The 26,221-nt window shown below is 36.0% G+C and overlaps 1 protein-coding gene across 2 annotated transcripts in view; it reads left to right on the top strand.

Annotated features, from left to right (window-relative positions):
• EPHA6 (EPH receptor A6) overlaps positions 1-26,221 on the top strand; it is a gene marked incomplete at both ends in the record, with an annotated part of 498,668 nt that overhangs the window by 259,471 nt on the left and 212,976 nt on the right. For both annotated transcript variants that reach the window (XM_079541645.1, XM_079541644.1), the window contains one exon: positions 2,270-2,605. In XM_079541645.1, coding sequence (XP_079397771.1) covers positions 2,270-2,605 — 336 coding nt within the window. The remainder of the gene's footprint in view (positions 1-2,269; positions 2,606-26,221) is intronic.

Here is a 26,221-nt window from a genome sequence, read left to right as displayed (position 1 = left end):
CTGTCAGGTTCCAGAAATATTCATCTTCAGCACAAATGAGGCACATAACATTCAGCAAATATTTCCTCTCTACCATGAATAATAACTGCTCTTTACTTTTTCCCTACCATAAACTTTACACAGGTAAATATAAAAATGAATACATAATTCAAAATATTTTAAATCTTCTTATCCACTGAAAAAAAAAAAAAAAAAGTAATATAGTACCTCCAAGTATTTTAATGATCAAATGCTTGAAATCTAATACCTAACTCTTCATTAACCTTAGGGCAAAAATCATTCTAATAAAACCATAGCTCCTGCTGTTTAGTATTACAAAAGTATCAGAAGTCAAAAAGCAACTCAAATGTTCAACTACAATTCACAGAAAACCCCAGCATTTCTTAGTTCACATCATCCCTCCCATGCCATATAAACAGTTTTTCCTTTTATAAGCATTCCAGCTTTTATTCTTATGCTGCATAAATAAACAGATAACATCACTTTAAAATTACAAATTTTGATGAACAGTGACAATTTGTTCTGCAACTATTATTGCCTCTTTCCTTCTTTAAAGTTAGAAGTAATTCTCTCTGCAAAACGTAGGTATAATTGTATAGATCTTTACCATTGTATAGTATTTTGCTAAAATATAAGATGAAGTAATGTTTTCAATTAAGGTATGGTCTGTTTTTGTAGTCTAGGTCATCTTCAAGAAATAAGAAATTGAGTAAATAAGTTTACTTCAGTTATAGGTACATATTTACGAGCTACTCATAAGCTTGATTTTCTCAATCACAGCATCTTTGTTCAGCCAAAAAAATAGCTTAAAATAATGGAAATATTAAGGAAAAATAAGATTTAAAAATTTGAATTGAATAACTAGGAAAAAGTGATATAACTTAATTATATTTTTTTAACTGAGATTTTGAATCCAAATTTATATATGGAATAGCATGAGGAGCTTTAGTAATTTTGTTTTCCTTCCTAATGCAAAGTTATGATTTATCTGACTATCCTTTGGGCCTAGGCCTTGTCCTCATGCTACAGATTGTTGAATTGGAACTTATAAATGTGTTGATTAATTATTTGGGGGGGGTTGTTAGTTTGGTTATTTAGTTCTTCTCTGATTGTCTTAAAGTTTATATAAAAGATAGTTATGATATTTCATTTATCTGACTTTCTCAGAATGGACTGACTTCACTGCTCAATTTCTGGAGTGAAATCTACAACAATGAGCTGAGTCCTTCAGCTATGAGGACTATACTTTTGTATAGTCCTTCAGGCTGCTTTAGAGTCCTTGGAATAATGAAAAGCTCACTCAGAGTTTAACCAGTGTCTCATAGCTATGTCTTAACGGCAGGTTGTATAAATCAAGAACATCTGTAAAGCAAGTTTAAAATTTTGAAAGCTCTACTAACAATTGACTGAACTGTCCTCGTGCACTCTGGCTTAATCTTGAGATCTGGAAATGTAATGCTCATTTAAGTCAACAAAAATACAGAAATCACCAGTTGGGTTTACCACATTTGTCTTACATCCAAACCGGTAGCATAAAGCCTTAAGTTTCGTCCTGTGTGTAAGTTTTATGCATGTTTAGAAACTGTCTTTGAAAACTGTGTGTCCTTTGAAAACCGTGTGTCTGTCTTTTGTGTCTAATGCTCTTAACCTGTGACCACCTACCTCCATTAGTGAATAGCAGCAAAGAAATCCCAGAGGATAATAGCAGGAAATGATAGGGGGAAAAAAAGAAAATCTGACTGCAGGATTAATACAAACAATTTTACTTCTTGTACTTATTCCGAAGCTGTTATTTATTTATTTGCTTACTCATTTTAACTCTTATAAAACATCAAAGAGCGTAAGTATCAGAAAAGCCTACCTTGCTAAATGTAGAATAAGGAAGTAATTTTTGTGGTTAAAGCTCAACATCAGTACCCTACAAGATCAGTTGATATTTTGTGCAAATTTGTGTTACCAAGCCTAACTTGGACGTTCCCAACTAATTTATATGTTGCCCTAAATTATTTCTGAAATAAATTCTAACTCATTTAGATTTTTCAACTTCTTATAATGTTGCCTATTTATTCTTTCTGGTTAATATTCAAGGAATTTAATTGTCTAGACAATTTCTAAAATTTTTCTTTTAATTCACTATTCAGTCATCAGTGTTTTAATGCCTGTTTGTAAATAATTGCCTTAACATTAATATAATTATTTATGTATCTCCTCCCCCCGACCCCCGAAAGGGCAGTTGTCACTTAGCAGTCTTTCTTTACCTTCTTTCCAGGGCCACCTTCTGCTCCCAGGAATGTGATTTTTAACATTAACGAAACAGCTCTCATGTTGGAGTGGAGCCCACCAAGTGATACCGGAGGAAGAAAAGATCTCACTTACAGTGTCATCTGTAAGAAATGTGGGTCAGATGCCAGCCAGTGTGAAATATGTGGGGGAGGAATCCGCTTCATTCCCAGGCACACAGGTCTCATCAACTCCTCTGTGACGGTGCTGGACTTCGTGTCACATGTGAACTACACCTTTGAAATCGAGGCCACGAATGGCGTCTCGGAGTTGAGTTTCTCTCCCAAGCAGTTCACAGCTATCACAGTTACCACAGACCAAGATGGTAAGTCACTGTACTGCATGTCTGCTACTTTGCCCCTGTCATCCCTGCATATATTGGGGGTATCATTTTGATTTTTCGAAATCTGGGTCAGTGAGTTTGATGCTTTGCAGGTTGCAACGTGCTTTGATGTGTGACAGCTTTCAGTTGCTGCTGATGAGGGCACAAAGTGTTTTTGTTAGTTTTGGCCACTGAGCCTATTACACAGGGCATGAAATCATATATTTTTGTTTAAAACATCTTTCTGTATAAATTGAGTGCATGCTTTAACTACCTGAATCTACTAGTGGTTTGTCACAACTGGAGTCTGTGTCTGATGCTTTTTGAAGTCTTTCCATAGGATTTTGGTTTTGAAAAACTAAAGCACCACTTTATCCATCAATTTACAATTTATAGGTAAAATAAAAGCGAACTGGTTTCCTTTAGTATCCATGTTTCATAGTATGAGTACAATGTGCTTCACTGTAAGGTACTCCAACATCCGTATGAGCCATTTTCTTAGATGAGGTAATCTAAAATATTTTGTCTTTCTTTAATTGTTCCTTTTGTATTTATTGTTTCTGAGCTTCCCTCCCCCTCCATTTCAATTCAAATTCATGTTGAAGGCAGTTCTTTATGAGAAATTTGTGAAATAAAAGTTCTATAGTGAGTTTCTACAACTATTTCCCCTTCCATCTATAGAAACAATTTCTATGCCAGCAAAAGCAGTGTCAGGTTACCAACAAAGCAGCCTATATGGCAGTGTTATCTTCTGGCTTGTGCTACTATAGATCAGAAGGTTATTTCAGAATTATCTCTTGCTGACATTTGTTCCAGAAATATTTTTTACCTGCTGTGCAATGACATTGCAACTGTAGCTGAAGTGTTAAATGTAGGACAGGAACTGAATTGGCCAAATGAGGGTTTGGAGTGGCAGCAGGCCTTTGGAAATACAAAAGTATTTACAAAAACTGCTGATGTTGAGAATACTGTTTTGTAGGAAGGCCTTGGGTTCTTTCATTGATCGATCAGTCTAGCAAAAATCTGCCTACCTTTGTATCTGGAGCAAGTAGTTTTGTTGATGAGTAAGTAATGACTTATTTGCCTTTGGGAATACCAAAATTAACAGCTTGCTGTGATGATGATGATGATGATGATGATGATAATCACAATGATGGTAACTCTAATAATACTCTTGAAAATGGATTGGGAAAGCCATGAAAACTACTCACTCATCCTTAGTTTAGTTTAGACAGTAACAGAACAGCTGATTGTATAAGATGCTTAATGATACATGCCTGGCAATGAGAATTGTCTTAAGCTCTTAGGCTACGCATCACATTATGAAACTTTATTTCCTTTTTTATTAGATAAAAAATGTCATGCCAGAAACTCCCCCTGTATATACACTTATTTTTGGAAGTGTTGTTACATGATACTAAACTCAAGTCACTTAGCACGCACAGGTGGAGGTCACCAGAGATACAGCTTATTTTTAAAGTGGCTCACAGCTATCTGAACACGCACTGTGAATTGTATTTAAGCAGTAGGCTTTTTGCTGATGTCTGTTTCTGGTTTAGGGATATAGATTTTGACTGCAGTGTACTCAAAACAGGAATAGGACCAATGTTTTGATAATTTGTGACACACTGATAGTAAACGCTAGAGTGTAGGCTGCTTGCATGCCCTACAATAATTCTTACATTGCTAAAAAAAAGCTGTTGAAAGGGCTTCGGAGAATTTAAGACTAGATTTCCAGAATATCAGTTGGTTTATTTGGATATAAAAAGATAGCTTTGCAAGAAGAAGCATTGTTAAAAATGAAATGGGGGCATCTATAAAATGTAGTTAAAAGAAAAAGTAATTTTAGTAGGCTTAGAAACTTGTGTAAAATCATAAAACTGGTAAGTATGTATGTAGAAGGAAAAGAGAGCAAGGTACTGTCATATGAAAGAGATTTTGGAAGAAAATTAATGGAGGTTTGGTTTATGGAAAATGAGAGGACATGAATAAACATTTTTTGTGAGTTTAGTTTCGTCGTGAAAAAGAAGTGGTAGTATGGAGAAAGCTAGAGTATCTGACCTAAGGAAACAAAAATCTCTATCTAAAGCTTCATTGCAGAGCTTTTATTAATGTTTGTAAATCGTGCTAATGTTCTGTGATAAAAGGATTTATGACCTTTTTGATTTCTATTGGAAGCCAGAAATAGTAAGCAACTTAGAATTCGATTCTTGCCATATTTACCAGAATTACAGGCCTTTATATTGAAAATATTTTCCAGATGTACCACCAAGCAGTAATCTCACTGTTACAGTATTTCCTTCTAACTTTAATCATCCTCCTGAAATGGGCACTACTTATTGGCAGATGCTGTAAAATCATGTACATGTTCATATAAGCAAAAGATCCAAGGTTAAAGATAGGAAGTTGATAACAGGTCAAAAACATCCTAATGTGGGCAAGGACTGAATTACCAAAAGTCCAAATTTGAGACAATTTTTCCTTTTTAATGTGTCTAATTTAAAAAAAAATCTATATTTATAATAACTTACAACCTTAGACAACATGTTTATCTTCTGTTCATGTCTTCTTTTTGTATGTATTTTTTTCATACATAATATTTTGATATTTTTTACTATACACATTACGTAGTGCTTAATCTCTATTAAATACAAATTGTTTTCTTCGATTGTTGCATCTTTTTCAAGAATGTGGAACAATATCTTAGTTGTTCTAAATCCAAATCATTTTGTTAGGTACAATAATTGACGTTAGCTGAGGAGGTGGCATTTTATTTTATTTGAGCATATTGGATTTACTTCCCCCTTGTGCCCCCCCCCCCCCCCCCCCCCCCCCTTTATTTTTTCTTTTCGTTTTTTGACACTTGATTTGAAATTATCGTCTTCTTTAAACATACAAAATAGTTTGTTGTTTTGGGTTTTCTTCTCACTTTTTAGAGAGGATTCTACTATTAATGCAGGATTAATGCAATGAAGGGTACGTACCATGGGCATACACAGAAACTGAAGAGCTGTATTATAACACAGTTAGTGAGAACAGTTTGAGAGCATCAGAGGGAGAATATTTGCTGACAGGAGAAGTGAACTAATTAAAAAGTGATTAAGACTCATCTCTAGGAGCTAATATTAAAATCTTAACTGCCTCTACATGGAATCACCACCATCGACAAGATTGAGTACGCTGCTCAGCTCTAACAGTGACAAGAGGCAAACTGAATGAAAGTAACACTAATTTTGAAAAGGTTTTGCAGACTGCATCCTGCAAACCACTTCATGGTTTGAAGAGCAAAGCATTTCCAGATCTGATTGAATACTAGAAAAAAACTTATTGACACTACTGTAAGCTGTATAAAATCAATTTGTTGCCATTCGCAACTTGTTTGCATATTACTTTTGTGCAAAAAATCCAGTAGCCTTATTTTTCTGACTTTCATAAGGAAACAATGTTTATGCAGTCATATTGTCTATTGGACATACTGAAGATACATTATAGAAGTGTGAAAAGTGCCCTTGGATTTTATGTTCCCCAAGTTGTAGGTTAGAGCTTTAAGTTAAAAAGCAAAGCGCAACTGCGTTAGGCCAGCCGACTGACCACCTAGCCTGTCTATTGACTATTCAGTCAAGAAAGAAAGAATATAGTTGGTATACAACCACAGAACATGCTGTCTTGTCCAGCAAGTGTAGCAAACAAAGACAGGATAAGGCTGTGTTGGAAAGGTTAGATGTTGCAGGTGGAGAGATGAGCGAAGGAGAGATGTGTGTTAATCTTGTGTAGTATTGTTTCTAAATGTTATAAGAAATGAGAATAATCCATACTTTCAATTCATATGAGAATAATCCATACTTTCAATTCATATATGAACAGATAGAACAAGATTCTGCACTTAAGTCCCTGTTCGAGGAAGAATATTACTATGAAGTGAAGTTCATATTAACTCTGAAAGTAATTTGTGAACAGCCGAAGGGTAAAACATATAAAAAATCCTCATCAACTACTGTTGTCCTGCAGAGTGATCCTGCTATGATGCCTTTATTTGTGGGGGTGATAAAGTTTTATACAGGAATAAGTATGCTGAGCATGAAGTAATTGTACTCAGTAGACTTTAAATCATTGTGTAACGAGGTTGAGAATTATATGCTGAATTGTAATTTATTTTTTCTTACAACTAATGGAAGGAAGGGACACCTCACTGCATAACTTTCTTACCACACCTTGGAGTCTGCATTACATAAAGAAAACTCGGAAGTACTTGAGGTTTTTATGCATAATTTAGGTAGTAAATAATGAATAATTAAGCAAAACAGAACTTAAAGCAATAGTTCCTATTTCCAAATAATAATCAACATATGCATTCACTCAGTAAGCATTTGTATGTTCTTTTACTTGAGTGCAATGGTTTTTTTTAAAGTTACTGTTTGGAGGAGTGGAGTTGTGAGACACATCCTGCGTGTCTGCTTATCTATGTAGAGACAGAGTGTGACTAGCGTTTTCAGTGGCACAACTGAGGAGTAGCGCTCTGTAACTAGAGTGCCTCTGAGTATTCTTCTCACTGTCTGATCTCTATCTTTGCCTCGTCGTGTCTCTCCTGTGGAACTCTGTGCCTGCAGTCCTCTACTCATCTTTTTTATGAGTGCTACAAGCAGTGACCTCCCCTAAAATCACATTCTAGCCATGGGACATTTTGCAGGCATCGTTCAATTTGTGGGTTTCTTCTGCATGTCTTTCCTGCCTTGGCAGAAAGTTACCACTGGAGAAGTGTTCCTTCTGCCCAAAAAAGCTCATTTTATCCTGTCTCAGTCCTGCAGTTCCTGAGTGACTCTGGCCTCCATGATATCAAAGACCTGCTACTGGTGGACAAACTGGCATGTGAGACTTCCTTCTGCCTGGGCTTACACATTGTCACTGTGCTAGAAGCCTGTCTAGTTATGCTGTGCTTGTCTGATGCAGAGAGCCTGTGCCTAGCTGAAGTGTTACGGCAGATTCTGAAACTGGAAATCTGGGCATCATTCCTTTATTTAATTCATATTATCTTATATCCATTGGCAGATATATTTTAGGTGATGTTTTCTAAACTGATAGTAAAGTCTTGCCAATGTCAAAAAGTGATTACCGTCCATTTAATTCATGTTTCCAAATAACTTATGGCCAATGGCTTCTAGTATAGGTGACTTTTGAGATGCAGTTGTAACCCAGTGTGGATTTTCTGTAGCAACAGCAGCCTCTTATCTTTCTCTTAGAGCTGAGGGAACTGAGCAGTGCACGGAAGGATTTCAGTGCTTCTTCCAGGAGTAAACATCTATCATCATAATAGGAGTGTAGTCTTCATAGAGACTCATCCAGCTGTGAGGAAAGCATTTCAATAGCTTTACTTCTACCAGGACAATTTTCAGGATTAATTCCTCTGGCTGATAATGATAAAGTTTCAAGATGCTCATTAGGATGGGGTTAGAAGTGCCATGCTCAGTCTTCCAAAATTGCTTCCAATAGTAGCATCGGACTTTCACCCTTAATCAACAGTCAGCTTTCCTTTTTTTCCTCTTTAGTCTCTAAGCTCTATAGATGTGATTCTCTTTTGTAACTTTAAAGTCAAGAATGTTTCTGTTCATATATTGACTTGGCAAAGCGTTTTATACCGTCTTCCATACTATTTATGTTGATGGTGTAGAAAACTGAAGGAACAGCCATTTCTAATAACCAATTATCAATATGGGATAGCAGGTCCCATAAAAGACTCTTATGAAACAGTCTCAAAACAGCCTCCAGCAGAGCACAAGCCATGTGAATTGATAAAATAAGAAATATCGTGACACTTTCATAGATTACAGTAAATGAGAAATGTATGGCATCTGTTGACCTGATGTACCTACAGCTGTACTGATACTTTCACCAAACTCTGTACTGTTATGAGAGCAGTGCAAAATACTGCTTTCCAGTACTGTTTATGTGAAAAATTTGAAGAAAAATACTAGCATAATGGTTACTGGCTAGAGACAGTCTATAAAGTCCTATGCAGAATGCAGCATGAAGACAGTAAGAGAGATCAGTAATAAATTAAAAAATGAGATGTGCAGTCTCTATTTTGAGACATTTCTGAGCAGCACTATCTTTTCCAATTAGATATATAATTTAAAAAAAAATCAGTATTGTGCAGTGAATAGTCATGCAAATCTGTGAAACTATATGTATATACATGCATATTTGTCTCAGTGTGTGTATGCTTTAAACATTTACAGTTGGAAAGAAAACCACAAGGCAAAAATACCAAATCTTGATTCGCAACCACAAAAATAATAAGGGAGCTGGAGCACCTCTCCAAAAAGAAAGCCTGAGGGAACTGCTCTTGTTCAGCCTGGAGAAGAGAAGGCTCCAGGGAAACCTTAAAGCAACTTTCCAGTACCTAAAGGGTGCCTTCAGGAATGCTGGGGAGTGACACTGAGAGGGTGTGTAGTGATAGGAGAATAAGAAACAGTTTTAAACTAAATCATGGTAGGTGTAGACTAGGCATTAGGATGAAACTCTTCAGTCAGAGAGTGGCGAGGCACTGGATAGGCTGCCCAGAGAAGCTGTGGATGCCCCATCCCTGGAGGTGTACAAGGACACATTGGATGGGGCCCTGGTGGGTAGAAGCCTTGCCCATGGAAGGGAGGGTAGAATTGAGTGGGTTTCAAGGTCCCTTCCAACCCAAGCCATTCAGTGATTGAAACACTGAATGTTTTCAAGGAAGAACTTTGTGCAGAAAAGTTGGTTATTACCCACAAGATTTGTCTGCTGGTCATTTCTGTGTGTTTAGACTACTTTTTGCTAATTATTCTTTGCTGATATTTCTGACTGTTACACAATAATCACAAGGAAAAAATGACTAAAGTCTTAATATATGCCCTGATTATTTTTAAAATACGTATTTTCTGTGACAAATGTGTTCTCTTTCTGCTAACAGATATTGATGTTCAGCCATTTCTTTAATGCTGCAAAAGTCAACCCAAGTCCATTTACTTTCCTTTCTCATTCAGCAATGTTATCCATTAAGTTAGTCAGACAATACATAGCTTTAAGATATATTTCTTTAAGTTATTCAGTGTGAGGAGAAAAAAATGAAAGTCTTGGTAGAAGATGTAGGGGAAAGAGGTTGATCAATACCACAAAGTATTTTTCCCAAAATCTTCTTACCAGTGTGGTCTTTCAACTTTTATGATAGTGTATTTCATTGCATAACGCACTATTTTTTGTAACTATTGTCAATTTGTCTATGGTGTGACTTTTTCCAGCAAGTTTCCGTTTTAAGTTGCAGTCACTAAAATACTGCATACAATTCCTTCAACAATTGTTTAATAACAATAGTTTATTCAATTTGTGAAAAAGGGTATTTGTGGAGAACAGTGTGAAACAGTATTTAGTATACAAATGCATACAGCACTGAGTAAGGAATATGCCTTTATTGCGTTAATTCCTTTTGTTGTCAGCAGTTGCTAAGGACACTCAGCACATTCCATGATCAAGATTAAGATGTTTATTTATCAACTTTGGAAATTTTAAGCAAAATAGTCAACTAAGCTTATTGGTTGACCTGCTGTCTGCACACCACTCAGCCATGTGCCTTATCAGGATAATCAAAGCCCATTTTATTTAGTTGTAACCTCTCACAATGAATGATATGTAGTTACAAGAATCATTAATTATGTGGGTCCAGAGGAGGGCCGCTAAGATGATCAGAGGGCTGAAGCACCTCTCCTGTGAGAAAAGGTTGAGGGAACTGGGATTGTTTAGCTTGGAAAAGAGAAGGCTTCAGGGAGACCTCACTGTGGCCTTCCAGTAATTGACGAGAGTTTATAAACTGGAGGGGGAACGGCTGTTTACGAGGGTGGATAGTGACAGGGCAACGGAGAATGGTTTTAAACTAAGACAGAGGAGGTTTAGGCTAGATATTAGGAGGAAGTTTTTCACACAGAGCTTGGTGACACACTGGAACAGGTTGCCCAAGGAGCCTGTGGATGCCCCATCCCTGGAGGCATTCAAGGCCAGGCTGGATGTGGCTCTGGGCAGCCTGGTCTGGTGGTTGGTGACCCTGCACATAGCAGGGGGGTTGAAACTAGATGATCATTGTGGTCCTTTTCAACCCAGGCCATTCTATGATTCTATCCTTGGCAGGGTAGTTTACAAGATATTACAGTTATAAACTGGTGATTTAAGTAATTAGAAACCTCTGCCACAAATGTTAATTGACCAACTTATGAGATTGTTCACACTTACATTGGGAACTTTCTGCTTACAAAATCTACCTAAATATTTCTGAAAGCTGTTTCATTAAAAAAGGAAACCCACAAATAACAGCAATCTATCTCAACTGTTCCCAGTACATGACAAGTGAAACTGGGATTTCTGATGCTTTCTTGGCAAGAGGAGTAATTTTAGTCAAGGGTAGTAAAGGAAGACATTCATCACGACTAGTCAATCTAAAGCAAATTGTGTTTGTAGATGTCTTGACTTTGGCACAAAACTTTAGAGAGCACGTTCAGAAAGAAGGACATGGTAAATTACAAACCTGTTCTGCTGATGTTTGCTATGAGGTCATTAAAGCAATTATGTTGGTAGCAGGTTGCTTCGATTCATTTACTTCTTAAAATGTAGTTTCTTCATTATACTCAACAACCCTTCTCCTTCAACTTCTGTGACTCTTCTATATGCGTTTGCCTTAGGCTCACAGTTTGGAAATGTTTTTCACTTATATACATTAATGACATTAAATTGTGCACATTGGAATGAGATTGAGAGCATACTCAAAATTACATTGTTTCTAAAGCTTTGGAAATCAATTTATTTTACTATTCTATTAGCTTCCAGATAGTATTTATAATGTCATACTTTTACTTTTTTCTGCCCAAAATAACTATGAGAGACAGCTGTTTGCTACCTTCATATTCATATAAGTATGTTACATACTTAAAATGTCTTATTGTTGTAAAATTTGTAGTGGTTCTCCACTGAAAAAAAAACAGAAAAAAGGCACAAAGAATGCTTGACTGAAAAGATCATGTTAGCCAGAATATGCACATTTAATTTACAAATTTATGTTGCTTTTCTCTGCCATTGTCATAAGTCAGACTTCATGTTCCAGTCTGACTCCTAGACTGACAGAGGAAAGGGTGGTTTACAATCAATATCAAGGAAGAAAAAGAAAGAAAAATAAAACACTCTTAATTTCTTAAAAATTATTTCCGTCTAGTATTCCATCTCTGGTTCCCACTGAGAAGTAGGTTTTGCATATTAAGTAAGAATGTTTTTTTATCCTCTCTTTAAGACTTCCCTAAAATCTTCACTTAAGCAGAAATATTGTCAAATATTCAAGAAGCCGATACAGCTTCAAAAGTGGATTTTTCCAATAAACAACCTTAAATCAATTTCATACTTTGTTGGTCCTCTGGTGTGACTGCATCTAAGTCTGTACAGGTGCAGCTATTCAAAACTGTTTCTTTCTGTTGTTTTCTCTTTGTAAAGTGATGTATAAATGAGCAAAGGTGTATAGCAATAGTGCTTGAGGTTTTTTTTGTTTTTGTCTGTGTGTCGAATCATTTTTATAGCCAAAAGGAGAAGGAAGGTGGTATACATGACCACTCCTAACAGAAATATGCATCTGAGGAGGAAGAATAAATGAAATAATTTATAATGCAAAAACGAATCAAAACAAAATGAAATAATAAAGCATATCTAAGAAAAAATGTCTTTAGCAAATGAGACCAATTTGTTCCCAAATTTCTTTCTTGAAATAAAAATGTCTTCTTGAAAACTGGAATTCTAAGACAAATACAAGAAATTATATAATAGCAAAATTAGAGCTAATGTCTCAAAACTGTTGCACTGGAAGTCAAGTACAGATATCCCGTTGGCTGAATTGGAAGAGGCGCATGGCTCTGCTACAGTTTTATGAACTTTTCTTCTCTAGTCTCACTTAGCTCTTTCACTCAGTGCACTTGGATAATGAAGCACAACTTTTCTGCTTAAGTTAATGGCAAAGCCCTGTAAATTACTCCACTATTAATGAAATCCCATTCACCATTGAATTAATCTACATTTGCAAAGATTTTCTTTGCATTCATTCTATCTAAATATAAAGTAACATTTTTTAAACTTGTCTACTCCAAATAATTTTAAATAATACATGCAGCAGCATCTAAATCATGTGCTTGATCCATAATTGCATTGAAGGCTTTAGAAATTAATGTGCGTTATCTAACTCATAAATTCTGACTTGTTACGCATTGCAAACAGCTGATACATGATCCTGTAAGTTTCTGACAAGTTGTTCAGCCAGTTTCCAATACTATATTTTATAGTTCTGAAATAAATTATCATTTTATTATATTAAGTTGGTCTGAGAAACAAATTGTCTGATTCTGGAGACTGACTCAGATTCAGGCAATACTAAACTTTAGGTTCCATTTTTCGAAATTAGATTGTCCTCCTAAAACTATCTAGCACTTTTTTTTATCCTGTAATTGAGGATCAATGAAGATTTTAAAAAGCGTAGTGTGTAGGTAAGTAGAGTAATGAGAATCAGAGTTTCTGCCTATAGATCAGTCATAGTATCATAGAATTGTTTGACTTGGAAGGTACCCTTTAAGGCCATCTAGTCCAGCTCTACTGCAATGAACTACAGCTCCATCAGGTGCTCAGAGCCCCATCCAGCCTGGGCAATGGCTTCAGTCTATAAAGAAAAGGTATGAGATTGCCGTGTTTATGTCAAGCTAGAGATGTAATTTAGTAATTAGTCAGGAATTGACTTGGTGATGTACAATTGTCATATATATGATATAATACTGATTCATTTTAATAATGAGAAAATACTTAAGCTGATATTTAACATTCTCCTATACCAAATTACAGAAAATATTAATTTCAGTTTATAAGTAATGCAACTCTGATTAGAATCTTTGAGGAGAGGAAATAGGAAAAAAATGACATTTTTCTAATATGAGAAATTTATTTGTATTAAAAACACTCGTATTTGGAAGTTAATTTTGTGTGGTCAAGGATGCAAGTTGACACCGTGGAAGACTGAAGTCTGTACCTTTTCAGATAACATATGTGGCTAAGTATGAACTTAGTTCGCTGGTATTTTATATTTTGATGCCAGCTGATTAAGAGAAGAGCAGAGTCTTATCTGCATTTATCTCCTTGATCTGTTCCTGAATTAATCAGTCAGAGGTGCCAGTTTCAGTGGCAACTTTTACTATAAATAAAGTATGTTGTTGAGAGATAATTGAAGCTAAACTTTACTGTGAATGGTCTCTCATGTCACAGTCCACAAGAACTGATGTAGAAGGAGGTTGCGTCCTGAAACCTCCACCCCATGAAAGATACAGCTTCTGTGTGCCATGTAGCCATCTGTACCCAGCTGCTAAGAAAGTTACATGACGTTGTGGTGTTTTTGTATCATATTTGAAAGTACATATCCGTTCGTTTCTGTGTTGCTACAGAGAAATTCTGCAGGGATGTATTGTCTCTTTTCCAAACTATCTATCACATTTGCTTCATTATCTTCTCCTTTAAAATTCTAGCTTTTCTGTTACAGTCATTAATCTGTGACACAAATGGTTCATAATGATGGCCTGACATTTTTATGTAAGTGATTTTTAGGTGGCTGCAATATTGGATGTTGAACAGTTCCAGAAGCCAGGCTACCACATGGAAAATAAATTCAGATCTTGTTTTTCCATGTTTATATGCACAGTTGCATTCTGGGTGTACTTCCTAGATAATATTTACATTCTCATAAACATAATAAATCTAAACTCTTTTTAACATCCGTGGAAATAAAATGTTCATTTTTCTGTTCCGTTTTAAGATGATGGTCATAATGTCAGACGTTGAAATACAATTTTCTCATGCAGTTTTAGAGAGAATAAGACTAAAATCTTCAAAAATAATTTGAGTGGGTGGAATACATGTCAGATTTTGTCAGATTTTATGAGCAAGTCAGTATTATTCGATCTCTGAGTTGATGGAGATCTAAAATAATTCAATCTCAATCTGGAACTTATTCTATAATTGAATATCATGTAAAGGGTAAAAATACATAACATTTAATACATATAGCTTTATTTTTATATGCATCTATATATTATACAAAAATGTATTTCAGCATATATAAAAATAGTTTGTAAATAATGATTCACCACTGACTTTTTTAAATCTAACTAGTACAAAATGTGTGATACATTAAGGTCTTTCCATTTGATGATAAGAAAATATCATTTTACTTTGCGGAAATATTTGAATAATTTTGCATTATTTATCTCTTTACTGGAGTGATATTTCAGCTACTCTTCCATGTAGCACTAAAATCACATTTTCATGAAAACTATTTAAAAACTCCTCAATACTTCTAACAAGTTCATCAATTCAGTGCACTTCATTCTTTCCTGTCTGCATTACTCTATATTTAAACTATCTGCCCCATCTTCATGTTTAAGTATTGGGGTGACAAGTCACATTTTAAATAACGTAACTGTATAATCTATTTCCTTAGTAGGCTGACATTTAAAAGCTGTTATGGGGGATACAAAATATAAGTCCTTACCCAGAAGAAGTGATACTACTGATAGATACTGTGGCTATTCCACCTACTGAGAGAGAACTCAGTGTAGGGAAAGTCTGGTGTTTGTTCTCTGCAGGAATGACAGGTAAGTCGCTGGTTTTCAAGGGAATTCAAGTCTCATTAAGCACCTCAGTGAAAGCAAAGCACTGAGACCTGCAGTTCAGTGAGCGTCTGAAAGTGCTGCCCCGTCACTGAGACACTTAATGGAAACTGGCTTGTTTTACAAACTAGGCCATTAGTCCCATCTTGATCGATAAAACGCCCTGGAAGTGTAACGTTTACATCACAAGGATGGGGATCACATATTATCTCTTGCACCGGCAGAAGTGTGGAGTAACTTTAAAAGTAAATGATTTAAACACAGTACGTTAAATGAGCGTTTCTGATCTCTTGTACTGCAAGCCCAGTATACTCATCCATATTACCAAGTGGCCAGTGTTCTGACCAGCCAGACTTTTCTAAAAGTTTCCTAAAGACTTAAAAAAATCGACTTGCAGAGTCTTTATTTATTTCTTTTTTTACTGTTCTGTTCTTTTTCAATCTGGAAATTTCTTCTTAACTACAAAATCGTCTGGATACCATTGCAATAATGAATAATAATGTATTGGCCATACTGTTTGGACTTTAAAGCGTGAAGGAATTCCATTACTCTGAGTTAAAGCAATGTGAAATAGCCCATTTAAGAGCTGCAATATTTGCAACACCAAATAATAATATTACAGATTTATTAGCAGTAATGCAAATGCTCCAGATCTTAATCAGGGTGATTGTATTACTTATTGTGACTTACATGGCCAATTTTATGTGACACAGTGTATTCATTTCCTTGAGAAATTATTTTTAAGTAGCTATAAAACTTAGAATATTAAGCACATATACTTAAGTAGCTACTTCTACTGTTATTTTCTTATTAAAAAAAGTTAAGGTTTCTAGGTCATTGAGAAGTTTCTCAACTAACTTTAATTAAGAATCATGCTTTATGTTTTACTGTGCTATCTTTAGATATATAAACTACCTGCACATTTTTCTGTCTGATCTCTCTGATAATGAATCTGTCCTATTCCACATCACCCTCATCTGTCCTTTGTCCATTGTTAGCCCCAGTTCCCCAAGGGTTAGCCTCTGTGTGCCATATACTCTGTAGTAGGTTTGTTGCTGCATTCATATTCTCTAGAATTTGATTGCTTTTATGCACATTGTGAACATTACATCAGGGATCCCTGAGGCAAGTAGAATTACATTTTAGAAGGTAAGGGATATGTGGATATGTTTTCATATGTAAAACCACGTGGGACATAGCCACCCATGAAATTAGTATGGCTCCATTGAGATGCAGATACCCTGCTTTTCAGACTTAGAATTCAGATATTTCTGTAGCCCTTCACTGGCAGTTGAGCACACTCAGCATTTTGGCTTTTACAGCTATGATGTGGAGAAATCTCCAGTATTTGGTGACATTAACAATCTTAAAACAAATATATATCTGAATTTACCAAAAGATTATTAAAGATTTTAAACTCTTTAAAAATTGTAACAGTCTTTTTCTGGATGGAAAAATGGGATTGAGGAAAGACTGATCAGGAAAAAAAAAAAGAAAAAGAAAAAAAAAGAGACAAAACTGATAACATCCTCCCAAAATAACCAAATGCATTCTTCTTTAACATTTTTAAATTACTTCTTGGGTTTCATAGAACAAGAATGGTAGGATATTTCATATTCTGTTATATGGAATAGTATATGGACTCCTGCTTCTCTCCTTCTCTCTGTTTTTCTTGTGCATTTATGTCAACATGTGTGTGTATGCCAACGTTATACGCAGACACATAGATACAGTCTTTCCTTCGTGAAATCCTTCATGAATTAATTCATTTTAGAAGATATATTAGCAAATAACATTGATACATATCTGTTTATCTGTTTGAAAGGATATTAATTAACTCCATATTAACTGCTAACTGTGAGATACTGGACCAAATTATCCAGATTATACACTGCCATGGCTATCTAAAAACATATTTTGCATTGATTATGACAATAATAGTTTTAATGATGTTCTTCACTTTACTAATTACTCTTACGCTTTTGATATTATAATAGTGAACTAATTCATAATATCAATAGTGTTAAAAGAGAAAGACATACAGTAGTAACTTTCAAACAGTCCACATTTTACCATTTGGGTATTAGAGCATGCCTCATTAGGTTGCTCTCATCTTTACTTGCTTTGCCGTATTTCCTGAGGATATAACATCAACTGTTCACTTCTGTCCACCTAGTAGTGGGTTACTGCTGCAATAAAAAGGTGTTCTGAGTGTTGAAATGAGAAAAGAACTGCTTGAAACATTAAATACTTTCTGTCAGGCAGCTGGGATTTAAGTGGAGTACACAGTTATAAAACAGTTTTTTCATCGATCTGAGCAGCTGAATTCTTAACTGTAGTTTACTTTCCCTTTGATTTTAAAATCCATATGTGCCAATCATAGCTTTGAGAACCAAAATCATTGGCATGGGAGTTTAAATTAAAAGTGGTAAATTGAGACTGCTAGTGACCACTTCTCAGCCAAACACAAATGCTATGACTGTAACTTTAACCATCACTGGTCACCTGAATTTAAGTTATGTGTGGCAAGTTAGGAAGTTGATTGCTAGTTTGAAATAAATACAGCAATGCTGATGGAAAAAAGGCATTATTTATTTTTTCCTTTGCAGCTGTACCATCTGACATATCAAAAAATAAAAAAACTAATAAAAGTTAGTCTGATATACATTTGCTATGGATGTGTATATTCACAGCAGTGCCTATGTGTCTCTGAAGGTGACTTTCCTTTGAGCATGTGTTTGCCAGCTTAAAATGTAGGAGCAAATTGAAAGATGCATGAGACATCCTTGTACCTAGGTTGTAGGTTGTTGGGGATCAGGTACGTATATCTTTATCACTAGTGACTAGATATTAGTATTGCTGTCAACTGTTTTAGTGGCAGCAAGTGCCAGGATGAACAATTACTCTCTTTAAGAGAGTGTGACCTTAAAGACCAAGCAGAGCCGTAAATCTTGTGACTCCCTAAATAGTCTCTCATTTATTTTACTTTATGCTCACTATACACAGACATGAAAGTGAACACAACAATATTCAGGAACTTAGTGGACAACAGTTTCCCGTTTCTAAAGTTTCAGATTTAATGTTAGTTTCAGTATCATTGGGACATTTTCACAACTGATGATGTTGTTCTTTCTAGCAACACATTAGTTACTGTTTTGTATCTATTTTGAAAATTTGAAAAGACACTTGGTAGTATGTAAGTTGGTGAAGTGTTTACTCAATTGCCTCAGGTGAAAAAAAGTAAGAAATTGCAAAAGGTGGTCAGCGTAATGAGTCATTACCTCCTGAATTGAGGAGTACATATTGGGCATATAGTTTTCTCTAGCTTCTGTATTGCAGCCCAACCAATACAGTTTGCAAGGACTGCTCCAAAAGTAATGCCATCTATTTTATTATGTTAAAACGTGACATCAGAGGTAGATGTTGGTGGTGTAGAAGTAGAGTTTGGACCTTCCCATGGTGTTGCTATGCAACAGAGGCAGTCGAGGGGCAGTCTGAGTGAATGGCGTCAGACATGGAAGTGTGTATGGAGCAAAGGTATGTTATTGGATTCTTCCATGTGGAAAAAATGGCACCTATCAACATTCACTGATGCCTGCTGAATGTTTCTGAAGACCGAACAGTGAATGTCAGCACAGTGAGGTGGTGAGTGGTGCGTTTTAGCAGTGGTGATAGCAGCAGTGGGTCACCTCCACTGGTATAGGTTTTTACAAGTGCAGAATGCAGGTTCTTGTTCATCACTGGTGAATCTGCTCATCTAACGGTGGTGCTTATGTTGAGAAATAAGTGTTTTGTAGCTGATAATTTACTGTTAGTGTTATTGTGCTCTTTTTATCTGTTGTAGCTTCTGTGGAAAAAAACAGGAGGCATTAATTTCTGAGCAATCTACATTAGTAGATTAGTGTAGTTAGTTGGATAGTTAGCGTAAAGCTCACAGTGCAGCATTAAGGAAGGGTACTGAACTGAGCTTGATTTGTCAAAACAAGCTTAATTTGTCAATCACCATTAGGTTTGGAGCCTTCTTCAGCCTCTGATTTTCATTGAACCACCTTGCTTTCCATATCAACATATGAGGCCGCACACATTTTACTTGCTCCAGTTTCCTTACTCCAGTTTCCAATGTTGTGTTCAACAGCTGTATTTGCTTCATCACTTGCCACACTGCTTTGGCCTCCTAAACCAATGATTCACTCCTTACTCCATCTTTTCTGTCCTCTTTCTTGACTTTGTTTTTCAATAGCTCATGCTGCCTCTCTTCACTGGTCTCCTACAATCTGAATCTACAAGCTGAACCATTCCTTTCACATCACCAGCTCAGGACATTCAATGTAATATTTCTTCTTCCATAGCACCTCCAACTCTTCCCTTCCTAGTTTTTATCCTAATCTTACTAGCATACACATCATATTTCAAGTCTGCTGCAGTCACAGCTCTGTCTTTGCCTTTCATCTTTGTAGCACTTTCAGTAGCTTACTTTGCACTTCCCTTTCTAATATTGCACTTCCCTTCTGGTCTCATGCTTGATTTCTTCCCTGTTAAAAAGTTCATTCCATGGTTTATATATGTCCTTCATCAATAATGCATGTATACATATATATATTATCAGCCACTATGCAAATGTTGCCACGTTATTTATTCCTATAAAAGGTAGACCTAAAGTAAAAAAAAACCACAAACAAACTAGATCAGCAGATCACTGACATGAGTACTAAGGATAATTCCTGTATTCTCTGCAGTTTTAAATCTTTTACCAGTTGGCTCTTTATGAAGTGAAATAGTTGGTTTATGCTGTCACTAATGTAAGCCCTATTACTTCTGGAGAGATCAGTTTTAGTCAAGATTTGTCGCTGCAGTTGTGCTTATGTAGTAAATGGCCTTTACATCCATTCAATCCTACACATTTTCAGAATTGTTTGGGACTCTTAACTTGTAGAGGCTCAGGCTAAGAGTCAGTAAACTGTTTCTAAACAGTTTAATAAACTGTTAAGATAATTGTATTAGTCTGTTACCATGACCATAGAGAAGGTCTTAACAATTTGAAAATATTCTCTTGCACAATTTCAACTGGTGTTGCAGCAGAACAAATGTTGAAAGATATTAGATGGCTAAAAAAAATGTGTTTTTTGGTTTTTTTTTTTTTTGTTTGTTTGTTTTTTAATAAAAATAAAACCCATAGCCCTGTGTATGGATTGCATAGAAAGCCACAGCTTCTGATGGGCTATACTAATATAAATTATATACTATGATATATTATGATATACTAATATATATGATCAGGCTATACTAATATATCCCTACGTGTTGCAGAAACTATCTGAACCCTAATGTTAGGACAAGAACAAGGGATCTTCAGACCTTGAACACCAAAAGGTTTGCAATCTTTGTGCCATTCATTGAGGCTCACTAAAGAATCATGCACACTTCCAGCATGCACATTTTCCAGTCTTGTTCATATGGAAACTATATAAGAATTTCAGCATTGATTACAAAGAAAGACCAGTTGCTTTGCCATTAATATAGAAGATGTGATGCTTTTGACATTCTTTTATTTAAAAGAAACCTGGATGGTTAACATGGTCTGAAATTCAGTAGTTTGTTATTTGCATCTTTTGAAATCACTGTTTTGAAGTACGATTTTTGAAGAACTGTTAGAATTGTACAGCTAGTCTTTCTCAGATACAATCTGCCAAATATTTTTTTTTTTCCAGATTAATCTGCTACAATTCTGTTCAAATATATTTTATAACTAGGTATGTATTTTGGTAACAGCGGAGAATGCAAAGCTGTTTGGTGTCAGTAGCTACTGGCTATGGGCATATTCCTACCTGAAGTTCTATAGCAAGTGCGAAAGGGATAGAGTCCATGTCTGTTAGATCATTAAAGCATATCCTTAAATTTCCTAAAATCTCTGTAATGTAAATATTGTAATATTTTCAATGTATCAAACCCAATCTACTCTAGCATTCACAGAGATTATGTGAAAAAGAGTCTAGTTTAGTTAGTGCTTCTTGAGTGAGTCAAAAATACTGCACCAAACATTAGAAATGTCTTCTGCAAGTTCAGTGATCCAGCTAAGTAGCAGCTTTTCACTCCCTTGGCAATATAGTGTGTTGGAGACACCTGGTTTGACCTGCAGTTACTGATCTAGCAGTACATTATCATATGCGTGAGTTTGGGAATATAAAATCTCCTGTCAAGCACTCATCTCAGTCAGCAATTAATTTATTTTTATCCTGGAAACTCTGGAGAATGTGATAGGTTTGTAATCAGTATGTCTTGCAATTTAAAGGTAATTGTCCTCTAAATTTATTGGTTTCAGGAGTTTGATTTCTTCTCAGTTTTTTCCTCTTGATATGCCCGAGTGGCTCAGTATAAACAATTTTCTGGAAGAAAAGTGTTTAGAAATCTATTCTTCTTACATACTTGCAGCCATCATAGATTCTGTTGTGGCTTTTTCAGTGAAGGTCTGCCTGTAACTAAAGGCATGCTTTTCAGCAAAGAGATTTTTAACTGAAGCAGAAGCTGTATGTCATTTATTTTACTTTACACTGATGTCAGAATCCAAATATTTTCTTTTGTTATTGGTGACTAAACTCTCTTGTCAGCCATAAAAAACATGATGCAGCTTAATAGAATTGACTCCATCTAATTTACCAAGGGAAACTTTAATTATTTTGTATTATCCCCTCAGAAGTGCAGGCCTTTAATTTGAGCTTGGTTAAATCAATAATTTCTAGTTTTCTTTTGCATTATTTTTTAAAAAATACTTCACTCTTATCAAGTGATATCATCAGCTGGATACAGGAAAGCAATGAATAAAGACTTCATAGCTTCTTTTTTTTTTTCTTTTTAATACAAAATCATTTGTATGATCATAGTGTGAGCAGTATGACTGGTAAACTTCATTTCCTTTGAATTTGTGCTTGGGGCTCTTTCCTGTATTTCCCAGTGAGTTGGCTGGACCACTGAAAATAATTGCTGCAAGTAGTTCACAGTTACACATTTATTGGTAGCTCTGTTTTTATGCATGTATTGGTTCTCATGAAAGCTGTAGGAATATGTATTCTGGACTTCTCTCAAGTTGCTAAAATTGGCTGTTTGTATCTGAATTTGCTTGTGAAAAACTAGCAGAGAGGAGACACTGATAAGCATGCTCACATAAGGTGCTTTTGTGGAAGATAAATTCATTTTAAAAGACAGTATTTCATATTACCTAGAATCATGATTTTGCTTTGCTTAAGACACAGGCAGAGACAAAACCACACTGAGTTCATTGCATTTTTTTCTTGGGATAGCCCTGTATTTTCCATGCATAAATACACACATATGTGCAGAAAAAGAATAATCAAAAACAAGTTCAACAAAGACATTTTAACTTGTTTTACCTGTGATTACTGGCAACACTTGGCTAATATCTGCTTTGCTCTCTGCGCTGTGTCAAGATACTATTCCATGTCTCTTCTCTGCACCTTGCTGATTTTAAGACCAGCTTATAAAATAGGAACATCTCTGCAGTTATGAAGAACAGCAGTGTTGGAGAATAACTGTGACCCCTGCTGTCCCTAGTAGGAGCAGTAGTTTGCCCCACTCTGGGGCAGATAGGGGATGGAAGAGCTGAGCTGCAGCCTCTGTTGTGGCTCACTAGAGTGCTCAGGCACTTTGCACAGACCTGGTTGCCAGAGCCTGCTGCTAACTGCCAGCAGTGCCTTTCCTCTGTATCCTCTCAAGCAAGGCTGGTGCCAGCTCTCCCTTCCCAGGGCAGAATGATTGTGGCATAGATTTTTGACTCATGCTGATGGATAGACAGGAATCCTGAAAGCATTTACAAATTGAGTTTTGCTTGTCGATCACTGTTAAATCAGCATCGCATAAACCTGCCGGATGTCACGCCTCACAGCTGTGTAGCTGACAGATCTGTCATGTCATATCAGGCCTCAGGGAGAACGGGAAGGGAGAGACCCTCCCTCACACAGCCACTCTACTTGGAAGGATGATCTGAAAGCCAGGATTTCTACACAGCCTCTGACTTTTGTCATTCAAAGTCTTGTGCCTCTATGCTCTGTCAAGAACTGTTATTTTACACTGAAGTCACCTGAAAAATTCAACAAGGTCATCTCTGGAAGGTGTGGCATCTTCAATAGAACCTTTTTCTGCCAAAGTTAAGATTTCATTCTATAATCATCCACAACTTAACGTGTAAATGAACTTGCTTTGGACTGAAGTTAATGAAGAATTGGTTAAAATTCAGTTGAACTAAGTTATTTGTAATATTAAAAAAAAAAAAAAAAAAAAAGACCTTCTACATTATATTTGCTCTCTTTCCAAAAACCCCTTTTTAAAAGTGGTTCATGTTAAATCAGGATACATTTTTCTCTCAGCAAGGCTCCCCGTTTCTGCTCCCAGCATATTCTTGTGCTGGTCACTAGTTGAGAAACAAGGAGGGATCCCACAACTACATACATCATGAGAACAAGAAGTCCCCAGATCAGAGCTAATACGCATCTATGCAAATAGGGAAACCTTACTGCTACACTGCACATAGACAGAAGTTCATGAAGCAGTGCTGGTGAAACAGTTCCTTTCCCACCACGAAATCTGTGCCTTTGTTAAATTCTGAAGCTTTCTACATAGACAAGTTATGTGTGAATATGTAAATTAGATTATTAGAGCCAAAAGCTGGAAGCTTGGAAATTATCACAGACCATTTTCTGTACTCTTGAATTAAGCAGGAGTTATTTGGTAGGCTTTTTGGAGCTCTGGAACCAACACTGCAAGAATGAACGCAGCCAGGGAAAACAGTGAATTACATCTTTATATTTCTAAGGACAGAACAGAAACAGAAAACATCCAAACAGGAAAGAGCTGAAACCATTTTTGGGGGGGAATGGCATACTATAGAGTAGAGATTGTGACATCTGTGATCATCTTGGCATTTTCAAGTTGATTTCCAGACCATTGTGACGCAGATGATTTTGTATAATCTCTCTAATTTGTGGCTCAGTAGCAAAGCCCCCAGTAATCAGAATGCAGTACTTCAATTGTCATTGGTTTTTAATTATTATTATTAATGCTATACTAGTGATACTGCTGCTGGTACTATTAATTTCAGTATCACCATCCTTATAATCAGTCATTAGCAGAAAATTCTTAGTTGAGGTTTGTATTTTCTGACCAGCTGCAAGTTTATTGTTGATTAAATTCTTCAATTAAGGTCAGAAATCCAGTTTTTATTTCAAATCATTGTTTTAAAAATTATTTTTATAATGCTTACGAAATTCTAGTTTTGAAAGCTGTTACGAAGGAATTTATGTAGTATTCCTATACCAGCCCATATTCTTTCAAATGATCGGTTGTTTCAGAAAGAAAAGCATTTGCTGGCCTGTGAGCAATGTTGGTTGCTAGAACACACTGTTATGGGTTTCTTTCCTCAGATGTTCTCTATTAATGCTCATTAGCATTCATTTAATTTTTATTTAAGATTTTAATTGCCTCACCAATGAAATGATAAAAGAGCAACTGGGGATAAGAGGAATAATTTTGTACAGGTGACTACATTTGTAATTCTTCAGAAATGCTTTATTATGTTTTCACAACGTGCCCAATACCTCCCAAATGCAAATGATGTACTTTTTTTCTGTAAGAACCTTATGATGAAGCAGCATTTCCTGTTGGTTGTACGGTCTCAGTTGCAGTATTTACTAGCTTATCCCTCTGCCAACTGAAAACATGTTATTTTCTAAAAATCTGCTACATTTTTACAAGCCAATTTCCTTGGAGTAATTCTCTTTTGAAGTCCTGGTTATGATTTTTGTGTTTAATATTAACTTCATTAGCTGGCAATTATTTGTTAGGTTAATGTTCTAAGCATACCTTAACAAAATGAGGTACTGAAAGAGCGCTGTAATCCACTGCTGCTCCTGCTGATGGTGCCTTTCGTAATTCCTTGCATAAAGGATCAACCTTCTGCCTGACACCAGTGAGATCCTGCTCAGCAGTCACCCTCTCCAGCAGTGTTTTCTGGTTTGCTGGACTTAGGAGAAGGGCTTCCTTCTGAATGTGGAGCAGCAGCACTCCGTGACTCCTGTAGACACTGTTCCTGTGCTTTTCCCAGTGCATTTGGAACTGAGCAAAACAAAATTTGAGTATGTGGGAGCAGGTTAATTCTTAATATCCTTTCTAAGTGAGCACTTTCTGTCAAGTTTAGGTGATAAATGATAGGGCATGAGGAAATGATCTCAAGTTGCACCAGAGGAGGGTGAGATACAGTATGAGAAAGAATTTCTTAATAGTGTGGTCTGGTGTTGGAATGGTCTGCAAGGCAAAGTTGTGAAGTCCCCATCCCTACAGATATTTTAGAGTCAAGTGGATGTGGCACTAAAGGACATGGTTTAATAGTGGGATGCGGTAGGTCAGGCTGATAGATGGTGATTCTGAAGGTCTCTTCCAACCCAGATGGCTCCATGATTGTATGAATGATCACACTGTAACTTAGCCAGATTTCTTTAGACAGGAATCCCTCTTGACCCTCTGCAGTGAGGGTCAAGGATTACTTTGATTACAAAGATTACAAACTGAAATAATTTGAGAGATCTCTGAAATAATACAAAGTAGTTATTGTCCTAAGAAATCACTTTCCTGCTTTCAGTAAAATATTGTATCAAGGAGTAGAGTCCAATTATTTGATTTTCTGGTGAGCTGATAGTTTCCTGTAAATTGAGGACATATAAAATAAAGTGAATGCAACAATTAAATTGTAAATGTAAAGTGGTCAGATGTCTGGTTTGTAAAGCACCAGAACTGTATAGGCTTCCTCATTTTCACTGGATTATATTTAATTAAGGTACTGTGTACCTAGAGGCAAAAGCATTCATATTTGAGGGTTGGAGTGGAATGACTGGAAACCTGTACTTCTGTTGACATTTGCAAC

Source organism: Tetrao urogallus (genome assembly GCF_951394365.1).
Source record: "Tetrao urogallus genome assembly, chromosome: 1".
In the NCBI taxonomy this organism is placed as follows: domain Eukaryota; kingdom Metazoa; phylum Chordata; class Aves; order Galliformes; family Phasianidae; genus Tetrao; species Tetrao urogallus.
This window is presented reverse-complemented; position numbering and strand designations above follow the sequence as displayed.